Below are 20,016 nucleotides of genomic sequence, written 5' to 3' on the forward strand. Positions count from 1 at the left end.
TTTTATTTTATTTTATTTTTTAAGTGTTTGTCCATGCTTAATTTAAACTTTAGTATTCTGATCTTTTTTTTCCCCTTTTTTTTGTTTTGAATATTTAGTTCCGCTCTTTGGTTCTCAGTGGGTGTTTCTGTTCTTTCTACTACTTTTATGCAAAGCTTCTCAAACTGTGTGAAGAACAGCCCTCACTCAGTTTATACCACACTGTGTCTCCTCACCTTCAAACCCCATACTTTGTATCACATCTATTTTATTTTATTTTTTAAATGTGGTTGAATGCAGAATTCTTGATTGCTGTTGAGATCCATAATAAACTAATAGCCTAATTTCCTCTTAAAATAAAATAACTGTAAAAAATGGCCATAGGGTTGTCAGAAAATGTTCAATTAAACCTTCTACTTGTTTTTAAAAGATAAGTTCAGTTATTCTGTGTTGATATGTGTTTAAGAACATATTGAAAAGTTCATGTTACAAATGTGTGACACACTGGTGAGCCTGCTATTAGACATACTGAGACGGTCCAGGGGCCACTGTAAGAACTAGTATGTGAAGGATTTTTATATTTTTATTTTTATTTTAATAGAATTTATTGCTATAAGGAGCCTGTATTACAAATCCTGTAAGCAGTGATATTATCAGAATAAAACTGTTCAACACTCTTCCTTCATGCCCAAAAGTGAACACAACACAGAGCGATGGGTGCCTAAAGTGGACATTATTTATAATCATCCATATATGGATTGATGGTGCGCATTGATGAGGAGGAAACGCTGAAGTTTACAAATTGCTCTATTATTGATTCGCTCAGATGAATTTAGAACATCACATTTTCCACACAGTCTTAAACTCTCACTCCCTTCACCTTATCCATGTGCACCCATGTGGTGATGGGCTGGGACTTTCCCACCCGGCTGAATCACAGTCACCAAACACAGAGGAGGGCAACACCAGGATGAAAAACACATTCTACAACACCGGCAACGAGGAGCTCACATTTTATTCACACATTCATTTGGATAACAGACCCTTCTGAATTTTTGGTTGCAACTGAGGAAGTGAGAGGAGTCAAAGGAAGTGATAAAAAACATTCAGCCAGAGGCGGTGGTGCGTATGAGAATAACTGAGGGGTTAGAGACCACGTGACTATAACAACACTGAGCCGTGGCAGGGAAAGTCCCCCTTGTCTTCGGTCTGGGCGTGTTTTGGAATAAAATTACACTCTGTGCCATCTCACTGTTTTTGAGACCTGATGTCTAATATCAAATACAGAATTAAGTCTCACCATGAATGTAATGTAAATGTAACAACAGCTGCAGTCAGTGACTGTTTGTGTTTCCTTCCTAAACCTACTGGGGTTTATAGGTGTTGTCCTCAGGCTTGTCAGTGACCAGATGGTCTTGTGTCTGCTGCTGAGCATGCGGTTTCCTTGGTCCATGATGGAACTGTTCAACCAAATCTGTCTGCCACCTCATGCTTTGAGACCTTTGTTCAAGTCCCTGAAAATGCTACAGTACAGCCCAGCATGTTGGTAAATGAACTACACTTATATAGCACTTTTTACCCTGCACTGACAGAGCCCAAAGCGCTTTACACTGCAATATCACATTCACCCATTCACACCCACATTCACACGCCAGTGGAGGCGGCTGCCATGCAAGGCGCTCAGTCCATCTACTGGGGGCGATGCAGGGTTCAGTGTCTTGCCCAAGGACACCTCAACATGCAGACAGGGGGAGACAGGAATTGAACTAACGACCTTCCGATTGAGAGACGACTGCTCTCCCCACCATATTACCACCATATTACCACCATATTACCATCTCTCATTTTTGGCCCCATGAACATACTGGTCACTCACTATGCACTCCATCGAACCCGTTTTACACTGCTTGCCGTTTCTCTGTAGTTCACTGTACATGCAGGTTGTGATTCTTAAAACTTGAAGACTTTAACAGCTTATCAACACCAATTCCAATTTTTTATTGCATTATCCAAAGTTAAGGTCATAGTGCACTATGGGTAAACCTAAACCTCGGTACACCATGAACTGGTCATCACAGGGCCAACACAGAGACAACAGCAATCACAATCAGAGTAACACCTATCGGACATTAAAAGCCAACAATTAGCCTCAGACGGGTTTTTGGACTGTGGGAGGAAACAGGAGTGTCAGGAGCAAGCCAAGCGTGGACACAGAGATGTGCAAATTCCACAAAGGATGGATGGGAAATCAGAATGGAGAGAATCACAGCCACAATGCTCACCACTACACCAGTTTGTAAGCTTATGTAATGCTTTTATTAAGTTGGAGCAGCAGAGGAATATATACGAACTGTAGAGAGAGTGCGCACGGTTCAGCCTTTAGTCATCTTTATCATTTGACTAATGCACCGGGACACAATGAACTCTTCTGATCACACAAATTCACAGAAAAGTGATGGTTAATAATAATGCTTTCTTGAAAATCAGTAGAGCAGCTTATATGTTGGTATTGTTCCTCCTCAGCGTATGATGCCGCCTGCAGCAGCTATCTGAGGAAAATAGCCACCGTTCAACATCGTCGTTTCACTTCTTTGTTGAGACGAACTAATGTCTGTTGTGTCTGGAGTCATAATGTCATCTTGAGTTAAGTCCAGAGACAAAGATTCACGTCCCACACTCTGCTCAGCCAGGACTATCGTTTCAGCAGTTGTAGGCCAGAGAAGACAAGTGACCGAGCTGCGATCCAGTCCACGAGGGGAGTCTGAGAAATCCACATCTCCACCGAACGAAAACCCATCTCTTAATCCACCAAGAACAAATGCACATCCATCTTCTTCTCTGCTTTCTGGATAATCGTTCTGCTTGTCTTCTTTATCATTCGTCTCCTCGCCTTGATGAGCCAGTGTAGCAATCTGGGGTTTGTAGCCAGACTCGTCTGACATTATCAGTAAAGACGTCTCTGCTATGGGTCGCTCTGATCCGTAGGTCTGAGTCACTTCGATGTGGATGGCGGGGTACACTTCGTCCCTGGCCTCCTGGGAGACCACAGTGATGGAGGACAATGGAGTTTCACTGTGGATCGATGAGAATACTGGTTCGCTTCCATCATGCTGGAGAGAAGATGAAACATTTATTGCAAATTTGTTAAAAGACAAAAAAAAAAAAAAAAAGTGTAATCTTTCAATATATTAGCAACAACTCAAAGAAGTTAAATCACTGTAGTTCACACTGGCATGACTCCAGACCTGCATTAATGACTTAACGCTATTGATAATGCCTGAAAACTCTCTTTTTCCAAGTGTTAGTGCTGCTGCTGCTGCAGTTGTTATTTCTTACTATTTTAGAAAAGAAGACAGTATACACACACACACACACACACACACACACACACACACACACACACACACACACACACAAATAAAAGCAAACAGTAAGAAAGGAAAATATGTGTGAAAATGTAAATGACTCTTCTTTTTTTTTACCTCCAGTAGTTTGATGGCATTACTGCATTCTAGATTTGGCATGTTGTCAACAAACCAATCGGGTCCCCAGGATATACATTTCTGTTTGACCCTAGAATATACACATATACATGAAGAAAAAGCTTTTATCACCCAGTCATGCAAAAACAAAACAGTCTCATTCTGACACCCGGACCTCTAACATGCAATGCGTGTCCTCTAACACGTATGCATGCAGACCCCGTATCACTGAAGCCAGAGCAGAAACCACCAGATTCATAATAGGGTGCTGCGACCACATTTAATACAAGCGCTGCTACATCGCTTAGGTTTCTATTCATGGTTTTGTGCATCCACTTGTGCGGTGTGACATTTCATGAAATTACCCACATGGACTTCCATCCCTGTTACTGATAAAACAAAACCTAAGCACAAATCCGCCATACAGGAGACTTGGTGGTGCGGGTGATGCATTGACTGCCTCCACAAATACATTCACCATGAGTTTATGCCTATGAGTGACGTTTACCATTACCTTTCCCTGATGCAACTCCAGCACATCAGGTTGGCTGTGATCGCTATCAGAACTGCAATGATGAAAACCATCACAATGGCCAGGTTGACTAGAGCAGAGATAAGAAGAAGATGGCATCATAGTCAAACAGTTGCTTCTTAATTAAAAAGAACATCTTAATTAGTGATAATCTTGTGTTTATAATTTTAATGGAGAAGAAATTATTGTATGCAAAGACTGACCTGCATAAGTTGTAGGCAGAGAGGAGACTGGTTTCCCTGGTGGTCCTTCCCCCATTGAGGTGGAGGCAGTCATCTGCAGGACCAGAGCTCCAGAGGGACAATCCAACCACGTCTGTCTCGGGCCAGATACTGGCACTGTCACTGGAGATAAGCAGAGTTGGGACGGTTTTGTTAAAACACCACAGTTTTCATATCTTTCCAGAACTTGAGCTCTGAAAACTCTCCCACAGCTGAGTGTTGCTGCTTGATGCCAGCCTGTGTGCTAAAACTGCCCGACTCTGAAATACAAACCTGAAACAAGTGAAAAGCAATAAATTCCCTCAATGCTGCTTACCAGGACAAGAGATAAAACTTACGACTGTGCTAAACAGACTGTGCATTTGAAAACAATGCAAATGTTATGCTTCAATTTTCTCTGTTGTTTGGCTTGAAGGGAAATGTGTTGACACTGGGAACAGAAAACAATTAAGTGAACAATATGAGGCAGCTGCCAAAACTCTTCACAAAGGCAAATAAGACGAGAAGAACAAGACGTGGTTGCAATTCATAGAGACCACTATTAAAAGAGGAAGCTGCATACACATGGTTCCCTCGAATAAATCAACAGGAAGAGAACATCAGAGCTGAGAAGAAGCTTCAGAGTGGACAGTCCAGGTGGAGAAAACTAATAAAATAACCCCACATTTGCTGAAGTAAAAGAAAAACTAAATAGAACCAAAGGCAATCTGGCGAAGATTATATTTTGTGTTCATCTGCTAATCAGCAGAGGATAATATGACACTCATAGCATAAGAGGAACTGAAAAAATCCCCTCAAGCTGAGAGCTGTTGCACTTTCATAGTGGCAAAATGAAGAGCGGTGTTTCCAAGTTAAAAACAGCAGCAGAAAATGGTTTAAAGCAAGATCATGAAGGCTGAAGAGATGAAGAGTCTATATCACCTCTGTTATAAAGAATACTAGATTCCAATAAAAAAAATCTAATAATGGTGCAGAACATGTTTGAAGATGAAATGAAAAAAGTTAAAAGAAAAAACACTCAGATACCCAGAAACTTGCTATCTTTGTTATTGTGCAGGAAAACAGACTGCAAAAGAAAAGGCACATCCAATCATCATTAATTCCTCAGCCCAATAGCAAGCAGTATAGGGGAGAAGGAAGAGGAGTGCAGGAAAAGCAGCAGACGCAAAAGCAGACTGACAGACGAGCAGGATGACTTCTTGTCTGAGCTTTCCCTAGAACTGGCAGAGAGACGCAGGAAAGCTTCACTAGCAACATGGCAACGAAACTAAACATCACTAATAACCAGAGTGAACTTCTGCAGAGGAATGGATAGTGTGAACTTCATGTCATCTTGATGCTGATGGAGGTCACTGCCAGCACAGGTCAGAAGATTGGCACTGTGATAGACCTTTTGATAGACCTGTCATAGACCCATACAGGCCGCTGACAGACTGAGGTTACAAAGTGAACAAGTGACCTTAGTTGAAAATGAACACACAGACACTCCTCAGACTCAGGATCAAACAAATAAAGGCAGGAAGAGTAGCCACAAAGCTGGTCTAGTATGGCCTGGATGAGATGGCTGAGGTTCACCAGGTCATCATTTCTGAAAAATTAAAGAAATATCAAGCTGGAGAAGTTGAAGAGGCCAAAAGAAGTCGAGCTTCTCATCAGCCACAGAGAGGGAAGACTTACACCACAAAGGGTCAGATTTGTCTTGTGGGAGAGTCTATTGGGAAAAGCAAGGGAAGTGCTCACTCACACAGGAAGATCATCAGAGAGTAATACCCCTTTCCCACTGGCAAAAAAAACCCAGTTTAAACCCGCCAATAATCGGCTCCTCATGGCAGTAGGAAAGGGTTTAAATGGCATTTCGACCCGGGGCGACTGATGCTGCAAGCGAGCCAGGATTTAAGATCAGCTTCAGCGGGAAAGCCAGTCCCAGGTCAATTTATTTACATGACAACGTCGACGCAGCGTGGCTACGTTAGCACGCTTGTTGTTTCTGGACACAGCGTGAGATATCTTTCGTCAAGATGACCCAGCATTGTCGGGATAGCGAGATCAGAGAGCTTCTCCTGGTCCATGCGGAAAAGGAGATTCGTCAACAGGCAACAGAGACTGTGCTCCGCTGCGTTGTTTACCTCGCTGTGCCCCGTTGCGCTGATGATGTCATCAACGTGGGACATATTCGATGTGGGAAAGCTCAGCCACGCAGCTCGCCTGCAGGCGATTAGACCCAGGGTCTGCAGGCAGTGAGAAAGGAGTCAACTGCCGATTGTAAACAAGGATCGACCCTCTAGTTTCAGTGGGAAAGTGGTACAATAAGAGACAGAGGGGCTGTTGATGCACAACAAAGGTGTGGCCACCAAAAGTTCACACCTGCAACCAAATCAGGGTTGCTCCACTGGTGGAGGTGGGAGAGCACTGGAATCACCTGAAAGCCAAAATCAGGAAAATGTAGATATGGAAGCTGTCAGTCTGGAGGACAAGAAATAACCCTGGCAGAGGAAACGGAACTTGAAACTGTGCAAACAGATGTGGAGGAGGAGGATCCTCACATAAAAATAACCACACAAGAAAGCTAATTTTCATAGGAAAGAGGATACCAGCACATTGCCCAAGAACAAAAGTGCAGTGGAGGCCATATTCTTAAGGACAGGTACAGAACCAAATAGCTTGAAAAAGAACCGCTGAAACCCCAAAAGAAATTCCCCAAGACAAGTCAGCTCTTTAAAAGAACTGTAGACCTCAGACCTCTGCTGTACTGAAACCATGCTATCATTTCTGACTTGGATTGCTGAATTCTTAAAAATAAAGAAAAGAAAAAAAAAATCTATTTAAAACATTGAAAACAGCTTGATTGCAAAGAATGAAAAACATTTTTGCATGGGAATCCTTTACTCGTATTATCTACCGCTGACATATTTAAGAAATAATTGCACTTTTAAGTCTAATTACGCTTGTGATTGACACACAGTCAAAAGTTTGCACAGTGTATGTGAAGCTCATGAGTAAGAAAGTAGCCCAAACTGAGTGTGCACATTCAGGTTAGGTTATTAGTTGATTCAATTTTCCTGCAAGTGTTACCCACATTTTATCCAGGTCTGACAGCAACACAGACCTCTGGGAGTCTGTTTACAGCATAATGAACAGCATGACATATTCAAGTAGTTGTGAGTATAACCGTCATTGCAATCTTCAAGGATGCACAGTGTCATTTAGAACACATACAGAGCGAGAGGAAGATAGGTTTTCCTGTACTTTTGCCCTGACGTTCCAGAAATATCATGAACAACAGGTTGGTTTTTTGACAACCTTTACAGCTGCATGTGCACAAGTAGCCACATGGCTTCCTGCTTGTGGTGAGCGACTTCTCTAGAGAACTATAAAGACAAATTTGAACAAGGTGAAAGAAGCAGCTTGAAAAATTTACCTGCAAACTATTGAAATTATCTCTTCAGGGAAATGTTAAAAACAGTGGCCATTACATAAAATCAATCACTCAAGTATGAAAAGTTAAAAGAATTTCCCAAGACATCTGGTTTAAAGTTCTGGCACAGCTGTGATAACAATACATTCACTTTCTCTGTTGTCCAGTTGGGATTATGTCCTCTTTTAAAACACTTAAGTAATACTGAACTCTCAGTGTAACGTTTCAATTCCATATTACACTCACTTTACAGTAAGTGAGGGAAGAAAAACCCTGCTGTTGCACCGAGGCTGTGTGGGAGGGAAAGCATCAATGAAATGCTGATTGTACACTTTCCGTTAGGTAACAGTTGCTTTTGAATGTGCATACTACTCAGTTTGTAATTTCCTTTGCACACGTGCACCCATACACATAAAAAATAGCTGCCGATGGATGGCTAAGTAAACTACAAGCACCAAGCATGATGATATACACACTTTACTGAGGGGAGCCTGTGATGCACAAACACAGGAAACTTACTGCAAAGCTGTTTCCTCCAAAGGTTCAAATGACATGTTCGTGTGTCGTGAAGAGAGAACTGATGTAACAATGTACTTTAACAATATGGGCCTAGGGTAAGCCTAAATGATGGGTTAATACAACTTATTAAAGTACTTTTACTGTAACTGAGGCAATTTATACTAAAGTACTTTTACTGCAACTGAGGCAATTTATACCATGAATTGACAGACTTGGTTAACTCTGCCACTAAATAATGTCTACATTCACAACCCCTACAAGGGTTTACACCACCATAACTTTGTTAACTCTTTGGATGCAATAACCTGTTCTTTTGAGGATTCATCTTGATATATAAAATAAATAACTTGTTTAATTTGTTGAATTGTAATTAAAATATCAGTATATATGTCATGGGCTTGGCTTTAAGTTCTCCAGACGAAGGCACATGAAAAAAACTATAATGGTTTTACAGGGCTGAGCTTTGATTTTTGTTCACTTGTCTTGATAGGAAGCAATGTGTTTTAAGGCAGCGTTCCTGCTTTGCATCAGTCAGATCTGTTTTTCTTACAGACCACATTGTTCACCTCATGGTGGCTGGGTGCAGGAGCCAGTCCTAGCTGACTACCGGTGAAGGTAACGTACACCCTGGACAAGTTACCAGTCCGTCTCAGAGCAAAACACAAGAGACAGAGAACGACACACACTCTTACATTCTAACCTTCAATCAGATCACAATCACCAAGCTGTACGTCACTGCTGACTGAAACTGCAATCCTTCAGGAAGGCCGAGACGGAGAGGTACCCCCTCTGGGGCTGGTCATGGACAGCCAAAGGGCCACACAATGCCCAGATCTGAGAGAGCATGTCCATATTTATGTGCAGGCACTCACCATTGAGCACTGTGTTGGTAGAGTCCAACCCCTGGAAATAGATAGTATACTTGGTAATGTGCCCCCTCTGCTGGTCCACAGGCAGCTCATCCCACTCGATCAGGATCCGTCTGTTTTCATGAGCCAGTACTGACATGTTGGGACCAGAAAATGGTGCTGAAAAATACACAGTCACAAAAATCAGGAATAAAGATAGGCTACTGTTTCTTGAATCCCTCGTGTGATCAATGACTTTGGCTGGAAAATTATTTTAATATCAGAAAAATAAACTGTTTTTGCGAAGATTTGACATAATTGAGTCTCACTCTTTTCACTGGAGTACGCCGTCCTGGATGATGGAGCACTGACTCCTCTGCTGGTCACAGCATGCAAAGAGATATCATACCTCACACCCGCAGTCAAACCTGAAAACATAAAGAAAGTATGAAGCACTTAATTTTAACAAAACATTTTCCCATTAAGACAAGCTTTTCATTTATCAAATTATATTCATAGTATCATCCATCCATCTTCCTATGGTGTTTATCCTTGCTAGGGTAGCAGGGCACTGGACCCTGTCCTATTTTACTATGGCCAAGCTCCACACTTGTCAGGTTGCCAGTCCATCACAGGGCAAACACAGACAACCACACACACTCCCATTGAATATCTACAGGCAATTTGGGGTCAAAAATTAACCTCGCATGCATGTTTATGGACTGTGGCTGGAAAGCCACATCAACACAGAGAAAACATGCAAACTCCACAAAGAAAAGCTCCAGCAGGTATCTGAACGCCTCAGAGCGTCATGCTAAGTTTTAACAGGCGCAGACGTGAGAAAATAAAAAGCAGTGTAATGCATCAAACGGCCACTAGAGGCCAGCCTTCGTTCTCAGTTTCATCCTTGAGCACTTTGACTCAGAACTGTTTGGTGCTGCTGTTGATTCTGTCTCCTGGATTGAGATAAGTGAGCAAACCTGTGACAGACGTGCTGTGTAAGTCTTTGCTCAGCTTTTGCCACTGTAGATCTGCTGCTGGCACACTCCTCCATTCTATCACGTAGTACAGCAGCTCTGCTGCCAGCGCTGAGCGGTGATGGTCCACTGGCCACGACCATGAGACAAGCAGAGCTTTGCCGCTGAGAGCAGGAGTCAACTCTTCCAGGACAGGCCCCAAAGCATCTGAGTGAGGAAGGACATCAAATCATCATCACACACAGCTTTGATCAGCGCTCGTCACATTTTTTGTCAATGACGGCTGCATCAGGGGCAACGAGTAGTACGAACGACTCCTTATTATAAACTCAAGATAGCTTCATTACATTAGACTTTGCCCTCAATGGCAATAGATAGTCATGCATGTGACGACGCTCAGGCAGTTAACATGATATACCTATTAAATAGATTTAAACATGCAGCTATTTTCAGTTTTGAAAATTGTACCAGCATTTGATACTTCTGTCATTTTTTGATACTAGTTTAAATATTCTTCTTTCATCACAACTGTTACATTTTGTCCTTGAGTGAATGTTTTTCGCTGGACAAATCCTCTTTTAGCTCATTTGTTTATACTCACCTCTATTATTAAAACATGCTCTACAGACAGCTACAAGGTACCTGTGTTGGTGATCCCTGATTTACACCCTGATTTCCAACACAACCAGGACTGGACTTCCATATCTGTAAGGTACGTCCTCTGTTTGTTCGACCTCGCATCATGTCAGGAGCTTAATCTCATCAACAAATGCTGTTATTAAGCTCACTACGCCAGAAAGCCTCCTGCATGCACTGAGGCAGCTCTGTGGAGTGAAAGGAAACATGTCGCCCACCGCAGACCCTGACAGTCCACATCTGACCACTGATTATTCAGTCAATAATGACAATAATGTCTGATTAACTCAAACTGACCACAACGCAGCATGAGGGGCAGTAGCAAAAGGAATAAGTTACTTTACCAAGTAACTAATAACTTTTAATTTTTACTGAACAGCAAAGTAACTCAGCAGTAACAACAAACTGTAACTGTAACCCTGCATTTAAGTGAAGTAACTTCTTCGTTACTTAAAGAAGCAACTAGTAACTTTAACTATAACTAAGCAAAGTCTTTCATCGAGTAGTGGAGTAACCCTTTAACTGTTTAAAACAATAAGTAGTAACCCCAACTGTAATCAAGCGCACATTTTCAGTAACTAGTAAAGTAACCCATTCATCCTTTGAACTAATGTCTTGTCAGTATAAAATCAATTACAAATTTCCATTTCCTATTGAAGGCAGTATCTAGTAGCTAGGACTTAATAAAGTAATAAATAAAGTAACAAAATAATTTGAGAAACAGCTAGTTACTGTAATTAAGTACTAATATATAGTTACTAGTGAAGTATTAATGCAGTATTAAAGGCAGCATCCAGTAACCATGAATATAATCTCAACTAATGGAGTGGGAGTCTTGTATTTTGCTGTAGGCTTTCAGCTTTATTTGGCAAGGTATAATAATAATAATAATAATAATAATAATAATAATAATAATAATAATAATAATAATAATAATAATAATAATAATAATAATCTTGGCCAGATGCACCATAATGTAAAGTGATACACATAATTACTCCTCTGTGTGAGATGTTAGAGTACCTGAGTGTGTGAGAGTCACTTGGGCTGGTGGAGAGGTCCCATACGAGGTGACGGCAGCGACAGCCAGAGTCTGAACTTCTGATGATACTCGACCCGTCCACTGCACATCAGCTGCCGCGCAGGTCACTTCATGTTTCTGATCTGTCACCCAAAAGATTTTGTACTGTTGCACCTCACCGCTGTAATCCTCTGGAGATGGGGGCTGGGGGAGGACATGAACTCATCAGTTTGTGTACGTTCAAACGCTGGCGTTTCGTGAGGGTTAAATGAGAAGACAGATGAGAAGATATTATCTTTAAAACGCTGAACAGGGTAAACAGTGTGATTCCACCCAACTGTCACAATGAATCACTGTGCTCTAAACTGAATGAGATGACTCATGTTACAAAACATGGTTCATTCATCCATCACCCTTCTGGGCCACCTTATGCAAATTAGTGGCTCTAGTTGAGTCCAGTGAACTGTGAGTAAAGGCAGGAAGCACACTGGACAGGTCACCACTCCATCAGTACAAACCCAGAGACAGACAAGCACACACACTCTCATTCACACCTATGGGCAGCTCAGAGAAACCAACTAAGTTACTTTTATACCTGCACTCAAAGCAGATATTTTCTGTCTGTTTGGTTAGTGTAACCAATAAAAATAATAAAGCATACCTTCCAAAAAACAGTCACCATTTGCATCCCATGTGTCCTTAGACTGCTTAAAGTCCTCCACACGTCCAGCTGCCGAGATGGACCTGATCACCACCACATGCCATGAAATTGAACAAAGTGACAACAGACTTCAACATACTCATCTGGCCCTGATTACATGGTAGGCATGAAACGGGAGCTTGCCTTTTCCAGGACTCATCTGTCTCACAGATGAACTCCATTTGCTGCAAGCTGTCTTCATGCTGGTGTTCAGGTCGCCGTGTGTCGGCTCTGCTGCTGACTTGCATGTTCTCATCTGGAACTCATATTCAGTCAGAGGCTTCAAGTCGTCCACTTCAATCCGACCCTCACTGAGCACTCGCACCTCTTTCAATGCCTGGAAACATGGAGACAATATATCACCTGCACACAGATATTGTCTGATCCTAGAAATGGCCAGAAATCTGCTGTTCTTCTTTACCCAGGCAATGTCTTCTGTGCGCAGTCTGACATAGACTCTGAGATTTGATGAAGATTCAGAGGTTTTCCAGCACAAAGTGGCACCGGCAGAGTTGTTCATAAACACCACCTGTGTTATCTGAGGGGTCTCTGGAATCACTGCAAGGACAAATAATAAAAAGAGCAGCGAGTGTGTAGTTTAACAAGCTGTCCAGTGAAAAAGCTACAACTTCAGTGAAAGAAACAAATTCACATCTGTAGAACCAAGCTCAAAAAAATCCACTGAATCAGAGAGGTTTTACGAAGACTGGAGGAAAGACAACGCTTCACATATGGACTCATCTCTTAAGAATCCTCATGGAAAAATCCATGAAGTTTATGTAGACGCACAATCATTCATCAAGATCTCATCTGATACTGTGATGCTGATTTCATGTATAAATTTTAGTTGTAAATTTGGAATTTTCTGGTGATATAACTAATTTCTCTTCAGTCTTGTTTTATGTCTCATTCGGATTCAAGATTCATTTTTACATTTTTTTTTTTTGGACTGAATTAAATACTTGTAGATAAAACTGACGTCACAATTTAGTTTAATACCTCAACAAGTCAAGTGCCAGCAAAAGGCTATTCTACTTATTGACATTAATACCTGCTCAGTACTTAAAACACAGTGAGTGGAGACACAGTGTTGTCGTGGTTTAGTGGTTATTGCTCTTTCCTCATGACAAGAAGTCCCCCGATTCAAGTCTGGGTTTCCAGGGCTTTGTTGATGGATGTTCTCCCTATGTGTATGGGGGAGGTTGTATTCTACTTTTCTGCAAAATTCCATTTCTTCATTTTACAGGTAACGTCAGTGATATTTATTACAAACTGTTAATGAGCTTAATGTAAATAATATATGCAATCATGATAAAGGAATCCGTGCGATAATTAAAAATAAAATCATAAAAAGGACTAAAAAATTCACTAAAATGGATATATTTTTATGTGATATGTGATATTATGCCCCTAAAACATTACAATGTGTGTCCATAGTCCAAAAAAGTTCATTTGGTCCTCAAAAAGTTATAATACAACATTGGTCTGTTTAGAAGAACTTTCGCCTTTGGATTATTACAATGTGTGTGTATAACTGAAGTGAAACGTTACCTATGTCCCCGATGCAGAGGGAGTATGGATCAGACTCTGACAGCCCGAAGTAGTTGAAAGCAGTGATGATCAACAGGTATTTAGTGTTTGTGTCCAGCATCCCTCTGGGCAGGGTGGTTTTCTCAGCAACCTTGATTTGATGTGAATGTATCTTGGTCCCGTTTTCTCTGATTTTTAAAACATTCACATAGAAAAAGAGGTCGGTTGTCGTCAACAGTACTTTGGGAGCAACTGTAAAGCATAACATATCAGCAACAGAACAGCTTACCTGCGGACCGAGATGTTGTAGTACGTAGTAAAGTGTGTTTCCCAACCCCTTCTCCATGAACAGTCGACTATCTCAGAACTCTTTGTTGTTTCACATATAATGTTTCCAGGTTTCTCTGGAGGAACTGCAAGAGGGGAGAACACAAGATGTAAGACATTTTAATCTTTTGATCTGTCCATCTCACTTAGGCTAGTGACGTCTGGAGAATGGCACGCCACACTTTATCACGCTTTAAACCGATTCACAGTCTCCACTTTGAAAAGCTCAGACCACAGGATCAAATTGACAGTTATCACAAACTGACTGTTTCTTGAATATGCACAGATGGAAGCAACGTTTTACTTACTTTTTTTTTTCTCAAGGATAATTTTAGTGCATTTTTTTCATTTCTTGCAGTAAATAGTATGGGATATAAAGTAGTGACAGGAGATCTGCTACTTACTTTTATAAGTCAAGTTTTTTGTGTTTCTGTTTCTGATTCTGATTCTGAAAATAAAACTTTCTAAAGTGATATCATTTGCATGATAACACCAGACATGGTCCATTTAATCTGAATTCTATTTTCTGTACATTTCAACACTTTAATTTTCAAGCCTCCTTCCAAAACAAACCAGTTCAACCTGCTACATCTGATGCTGGACTGGAACATTTTTGTTTTGCAGATTTTTTCCACATACCGCAAAATTAAACAGTATTCACTAAACTGGCCTGTGCCACCCCGATTTTAAATTCCTGCTGGGCATACCACCAAAAACACAGAATGTATCTTCATGTTTTTCTATGCCTTTGTATAGAGTGTATAAAACTGTAGAGGTGAGAGGCAGCTGTACGTACGTCCTCCACGGAGATCCAGCCCATTGACAATCAGAGACTGGTGATCCTCCCTCATCTTGCAGATCACTGATGAGTTTGCTGTCTCCACCTTGGGCAGGTAGAACACCATGGTGGTGCGGTTCACTCTCCTTCGGGAAGGTACAGCCTCACCATTCAGGTCCAGCGATATATCAAACCTTTTGAATCAAGTCAGATGTGAATGGAATACATTCCAAAGATTAAGAAAAACAAAAACAACACCAAAATAATACATGTATATAGAATAATTGCTCTATATTTTATGATTACCATTTCTGCGTTGTTTGATATTTTGTGACGTGGCACCACACAGTCAGGTTTGAGCCCATGAGGAACTGAGTGCCTGGCTCAACTGTCAGGTAACCATGTGGGATGAACTGTACACAGCTGACAGGGACTGGACCTATGCAGAAAATAAAAACACGGATAATGTTAAAGAATGGTGACATTTACTTGGCTTAAAATGTAAAATTAAGCAGACATATGAATACATGCAGCAGAGTAAACGTGATAAAACTATATGATTTTTATCCAACTGTCGGCTGTGGCAGTGCGTACGGCGAGTGCAGTGTTAAAACAGCACAGTGAAGAGAACCATCTCAAGCTGTTAGGATGGTCATCTACAAAATGACCACAAAAATATAGCATTTAGGCTGCGTTAAGAAAATAAAAAAATCACACAATCGTTCACACTCTCACACATCAGTATCGACAGCCATGCAAGACGCTCACACAGCATTGGGGTCAGTGTCTTTTTTCCCTAGGACACTTTGAAACATGGAAAAAGCAAGAATTGAAGAGTCAAGACTGGAAGACGACACTCAGTCATGGCTGCCTATTGATATATCATCATTTTAGGATTTGGATTCAAATGTAATGTCATTACACATGCACAGAGTGCAGAGTAATGAAAATTCATTTGGCATCCAACCCAAAGGTGCAATGTGTAATGGGATTATATGATCAATATAGGACTGTCAGCATTAATCGCATTAATCATCATTAATTCATGTAAGAATGACTAAAGATTAATTTTTTAAATTGTGATTAATCACAAAATTAGGCTTTGGTCTTTTTTCAGTTGAAAAACTTTATTTTTACATGATACTAAGTTGGTCTATATGGCACTTTTTTTTCAAAGAAAATCCAAAAAGGTCAAATAGGAAGGTCTTTCTCTGTGTTTGATTCCAAATCAAGATGGTCTGAATGAGTCGCTGCAGGAAGCCACGATGCTGAAACTTCAACAATGACTTTAAATTCAAATTTTGAACGGATTGTTTGGACTGATAAATGCTTTACGTTATGGGCTGAAAACAGCCTTGAAATGAAAAACAATAGAATTTTAAAAATGCCATTCAATACATGATTAATTGCGCTTAACTAGGGAAATAATGCAATTAATCATGACTTTAAAAATGAAACTTTTGACCTAATACTTATATATGTACGTGCAGAAACAGAAACCTTGGTTACGGTGTTTGAATGTTACTGTCACAAATGCAGATGTAGGTGTTGTAGACAGATATACAGAGATCTGTCAACTGCTGCATGAATCAGTTGCGGTGGAGTTTGGTCTTGGGAAACAGCCCTGCGGTCTGTTACAGTAGTGCAGTTCCCGTACCAGACCGTGACACAGCTGGTCAGGATGTTCTCCATCACTCAGAGGTCGAAGTTCTTGAGTCTGACTGACGACAGACGGTGCATCTTCAGTGTTCTCAGGAAACAGAGGCATTGGTGAGCCTTCTTGACCAGGCATTGTTGGACCAAGAGAGGTCCTCTGATATGAGGATCAACAGGAATTTGAAGCTGGAGATGCCCTCTATTGCCATCCCATTGACGCAGATTGGACTGTCCAGTGCGGAAGTTCACACTGAGCTCCTTAGTTTCGATAGTGTTAAGGCGCAGGGTATTGTCCTCGCACCAAGCAGTCAGATACCGCAGATCTCCTCCCTGTAGCCTCTCCTGTCTCATCATTTTTGCTGATCATGCCGATCGCACTTGTATCATCTACAGACTTTGTGATGGGTTGTTATTGAACAGGTGTGTGACCACAGAGCTGTGGAGACTGCTGTCTCTGTGACCCTGTTGTTGCAGTAGCAAACTGGAGGCTAGGTGGCTAGGTGGGAGATTTAGGTATGCCGGGACCAATCCCTGGAAGCGCTTTCATTTTAGATTTAGTGAAAGTAATGAAGAGGAAATGTAAAAAGAAAGTTTCACATGCACACTTTTTGCAGAGTTTGACCACATAAATACACAATCTACAGAGATATACGTAAAGCAACTCAGATTATCTTTTTGTCGCGTCTTTCCAGCGCCACATCTCAACGCAACAGGTTCATCAGACTTTGACTGGGTGCTTTTTCCCAGGCAGGGTGCAGCACGCGTCGCCCACAAGGTGGATGGCAAACCAGCCAGCAGGAGCCCAGAACAGACTCCAAACTCAGACCCTGCAGGACGGACCATCCCTCAATCCCTTCAAGGCTTTCTATCCAGGAGGATGGAATCACAACTTATTTAACCTTCTGAAAGTCAAGGTTTTCATTCACAGTTTTTATCCTTGTCCTGTTCAGTGTCCCGTTCAGTGTTTTGAAAGACAATAAGTGTAAAAATTACTTACAAGAGACTCCAGAGGAACATTCAAAAGTAGATAAATACTCACGAATAAATGAAAATGTCAGAAGAATGGTCATGCATCTCCATACGGTTGGGGAGTGATTCATCTCAGCTCAGCCTATCTTTCTTCATCTCAAACGGCCTACAAAGGAACTGAAAGCATACGTTTGAAAAAAAAAAAAAGACTGATTATTGCTCAAGAATAAGTGAATGGGAATCCCCATGCATAATGTCATCTTAAAACCCGACAGCAGCCATGTGCGCACAGGAGGCTGCTGATTTATATAATCTGATAAGGAGACGTTGTTCTTGGTTAGACTTCTCAACCTTTCCAGAGCTTTACTGCTGCGATCGCGTTTAGAGAAGTACAAAAGGCTTCAAAATGTATTTACTCTTTGACACATGCAGCGTGGCAGATAAAAGAAAATACATTTCCATTACTGTCTTTGCAAAGAACTGAGGAGCTAAAATTACACAACGTCCAAAAAAGCGTTTTCTTAGTTCACCACGCGTGTTTCTTTGTACATATAACAGACAATGTAAATGTTTGACAGACGCTACTTGATAAATTCAGATAGAACTCACCAATATTTGTTCCATTAGGAGTTTTCTGATTAATATAAAATCATACAAATCTCCCCTTAAAGCTGTTTCTTTCACAGATGACTTGCCTTGCGATGTGACTGCGACTCAGCTCATCCCTTTTATGCATGTGAAACACTTTAAAGAGGGCAGTGACCTAGATTAGTGGTATTCTGGCAAATGCAGAAACTTTGAACAGTGCTTTGAGAACGTCGGCGTCCTACTTTGTCGCTTGTTTCTTATCACCACAAAGATAGAGTTGACTTGAAATGTTAGCGTGCTGAGCACCTGCCTTCATCAATCTTTTCTGAAAGCAAATGCAACATGAGTTTTACTTTGACAAATATGCTTATGATGCTTCATGTGACCTCAGAGCAACCTGGTTATTTGAGTTCCCACTTCTTCTCACCCTCTTTTTTTTCTTTACAGTAATTCTGATTGTGCTGAAGTAATGAATACACCAACAATGTTAATTTCTGATTGTCTTTGGTATTTTTAAATAGCTGCTGATTTGATTATTTATTGCCCTCTGGGATTAGCTGTCCTGTCTCTCATTCCTGTGTGTCTCTTGAGCGCTCAGGACGATTGTGCCTCCCTGACTGTGTCTATTTCTCCCCTCATCGGTCGCTTGATGCCACCTATGCCACTATCAAGCATTTAAGTGTCTTCTGTGCAGGTGACACACAGACTCACATCCTGCTTGTATCATGAACTCCAGCACTGGACAGCTAATGGCATATAAAGCAAAACATTTGATTTTTAACACAACTACAAATATCATCACCTACTGAAATATAGAATTAAGGTTCAGGATTGCAGATTATCTTTACCTTCCTTGTTCAATAGTAAAAGTCCCAATTTCACAGATATGGAAAGATGCGAAAAGTTATTATGAGTCCATAGAGAAGACACAGTCAGAGCATAACTACACATTAACGTCTGGGGACACAAACGTTTCTTTATAAGGTTCAAATAAAGCGTTATTAGATGCACACAAGAGCCTGGGACACTTCATTACTAAACAAGAATCGATAACACTTTACTTGAAGCACCCGGTATAACACATTATAACTACATCTATGAAGCATTAGAAGACCATTATAACACATGTAGCTATAGTTATAAACACTCATAAATGATCACAATGCCAGGACCTAACCCTAACCCTACGCTGTATAGTGGGTTATAAAGCATTGTGATCATTTCTGAGTGTTTATAACTACTTATAATGTGTTATAATGGGTGCTTCAAGTAAAGTGTTACCCAAGACTCAAACTGAAGTAATAATTTAAGGCACCAGAGAAAAAAACAACAACAAAAAGTTAGTGCTAACTTTCAATCCTTGAGTCCTTGAGGCTAAAAAGCAGTGGAAAAGCACCAATAACCTGAGTCTCATCAGTCATTTCAACCCATCAAAAATGAGAAACTAGCTTGAAAAATGAGCTGTCACTTAAAAAAAAGGCACCACTGGAATCCATGTAGTGTAATTTCCTCAGTCCACTTGCCAAATTTCACACACCAGCACACTGCCACATTCTTCTTCTTTAAATGGCCCTTATTCAAGAGACAGACAGTTTTTGAGAGTATAATTTTGAGAAGCAGCTGGAAAATAACAGTTGTGTTGCATTCCCATTTGTTATCAAAAGTCCATAAAATATCAAATCAGATCAGTCAGATTTCCCTCTCCCCGTATGACACTGTGTGTTTATGGCTGTGTCGGTGGCGAGCATGGCATGGTGGGAGCTGTGTTTTTTCTGCTTTCAACTTCTGTTTTCACCTGTAATCACCGAACACAAAACCCAAGTAACTTCTGACACATC

At 40.9% G+C, this 20,016-nt stretch overlaps 1 protein-coding gene across 1 annotated transcript; it reads right to left on the reverse strand.

Moving 5' to 3' along the window:
- Positions 1-1,633: 1,633 nt before the first annotated feature.
- On the reverse strand, positions 1,634-18,308 carry il23r (interleukin 23 receptor). Its single transcript, XM_030083361.1, has 17 exons — positions 18,200-18,308; positions 17,661-17,767; positions 15,272-15,404; positions 14,984-15,159; positions 14,150-14,273; positions 13,882-14,048; positions 12,752-12,888; positions 12,475-12,667; positions 12,292-12,374; positions 11,633-11,834; positions 9,977-10,180; positions 9,326-9,424; positions 9,021-9,176; positions 4,197-4,337; positions 3,976-4,063; positions 3,462-3,552; positions 1,634-3,089 (listed from the first exon to the last, which is right to left on the reverse strand). Exons 2-17 carry the CDS (start codon positions 17,719-17,721, stop codon positions 2,499-2,501), a joined length of 2,646 nt encoding a protein of 881 aa, XP_029939221.1. The 5' UTR covers positions 17,722-17,767; positions 18,200-18,308; the 3' UTR covers positions 1,634-2,498.
- Positions 18,309-20,016: the final 1,708 nt, after the last annotated feature.

This window comes from Salarias fasciatus, chromosome 23 (genome assembly GCF_902148845.1).
Source record: "Salarias fasciatus chromosome 23, fSalaFa1.1, whole genome shotgun sequence".
Classification (NCBI taxonomy): Eukaryota; Metazoa; Chordata; class Actinopteri; order Blenniiformes; family Blenniidae; genus Salarias; species Salarias fasciatus.

Bases quoted from the DNA above. Each gene is read 5' to 3' on its own strand.
- il23r (XM_030083361.1), bottom strand. From the start codon at position 17,721: ATGAATCACTCCCCAACCGTATGGAGATGCATGACCATTCTTCTGACA. The intron at 12,889-13,881 runs GTAACGTTTCAC...TTGTCCTTGCAG, and splicing joins CCTCTGCATCGGGGACATAG to TGATTCCAGAGACCCCTCAG. The intron at 4,338-9,020 runs GTGAGTGCCTGC...GCTTATCTCCAG, and splicing joins TACCAACACAGTGCTCAATG to TGACAGTGCCAGTATCTGGC.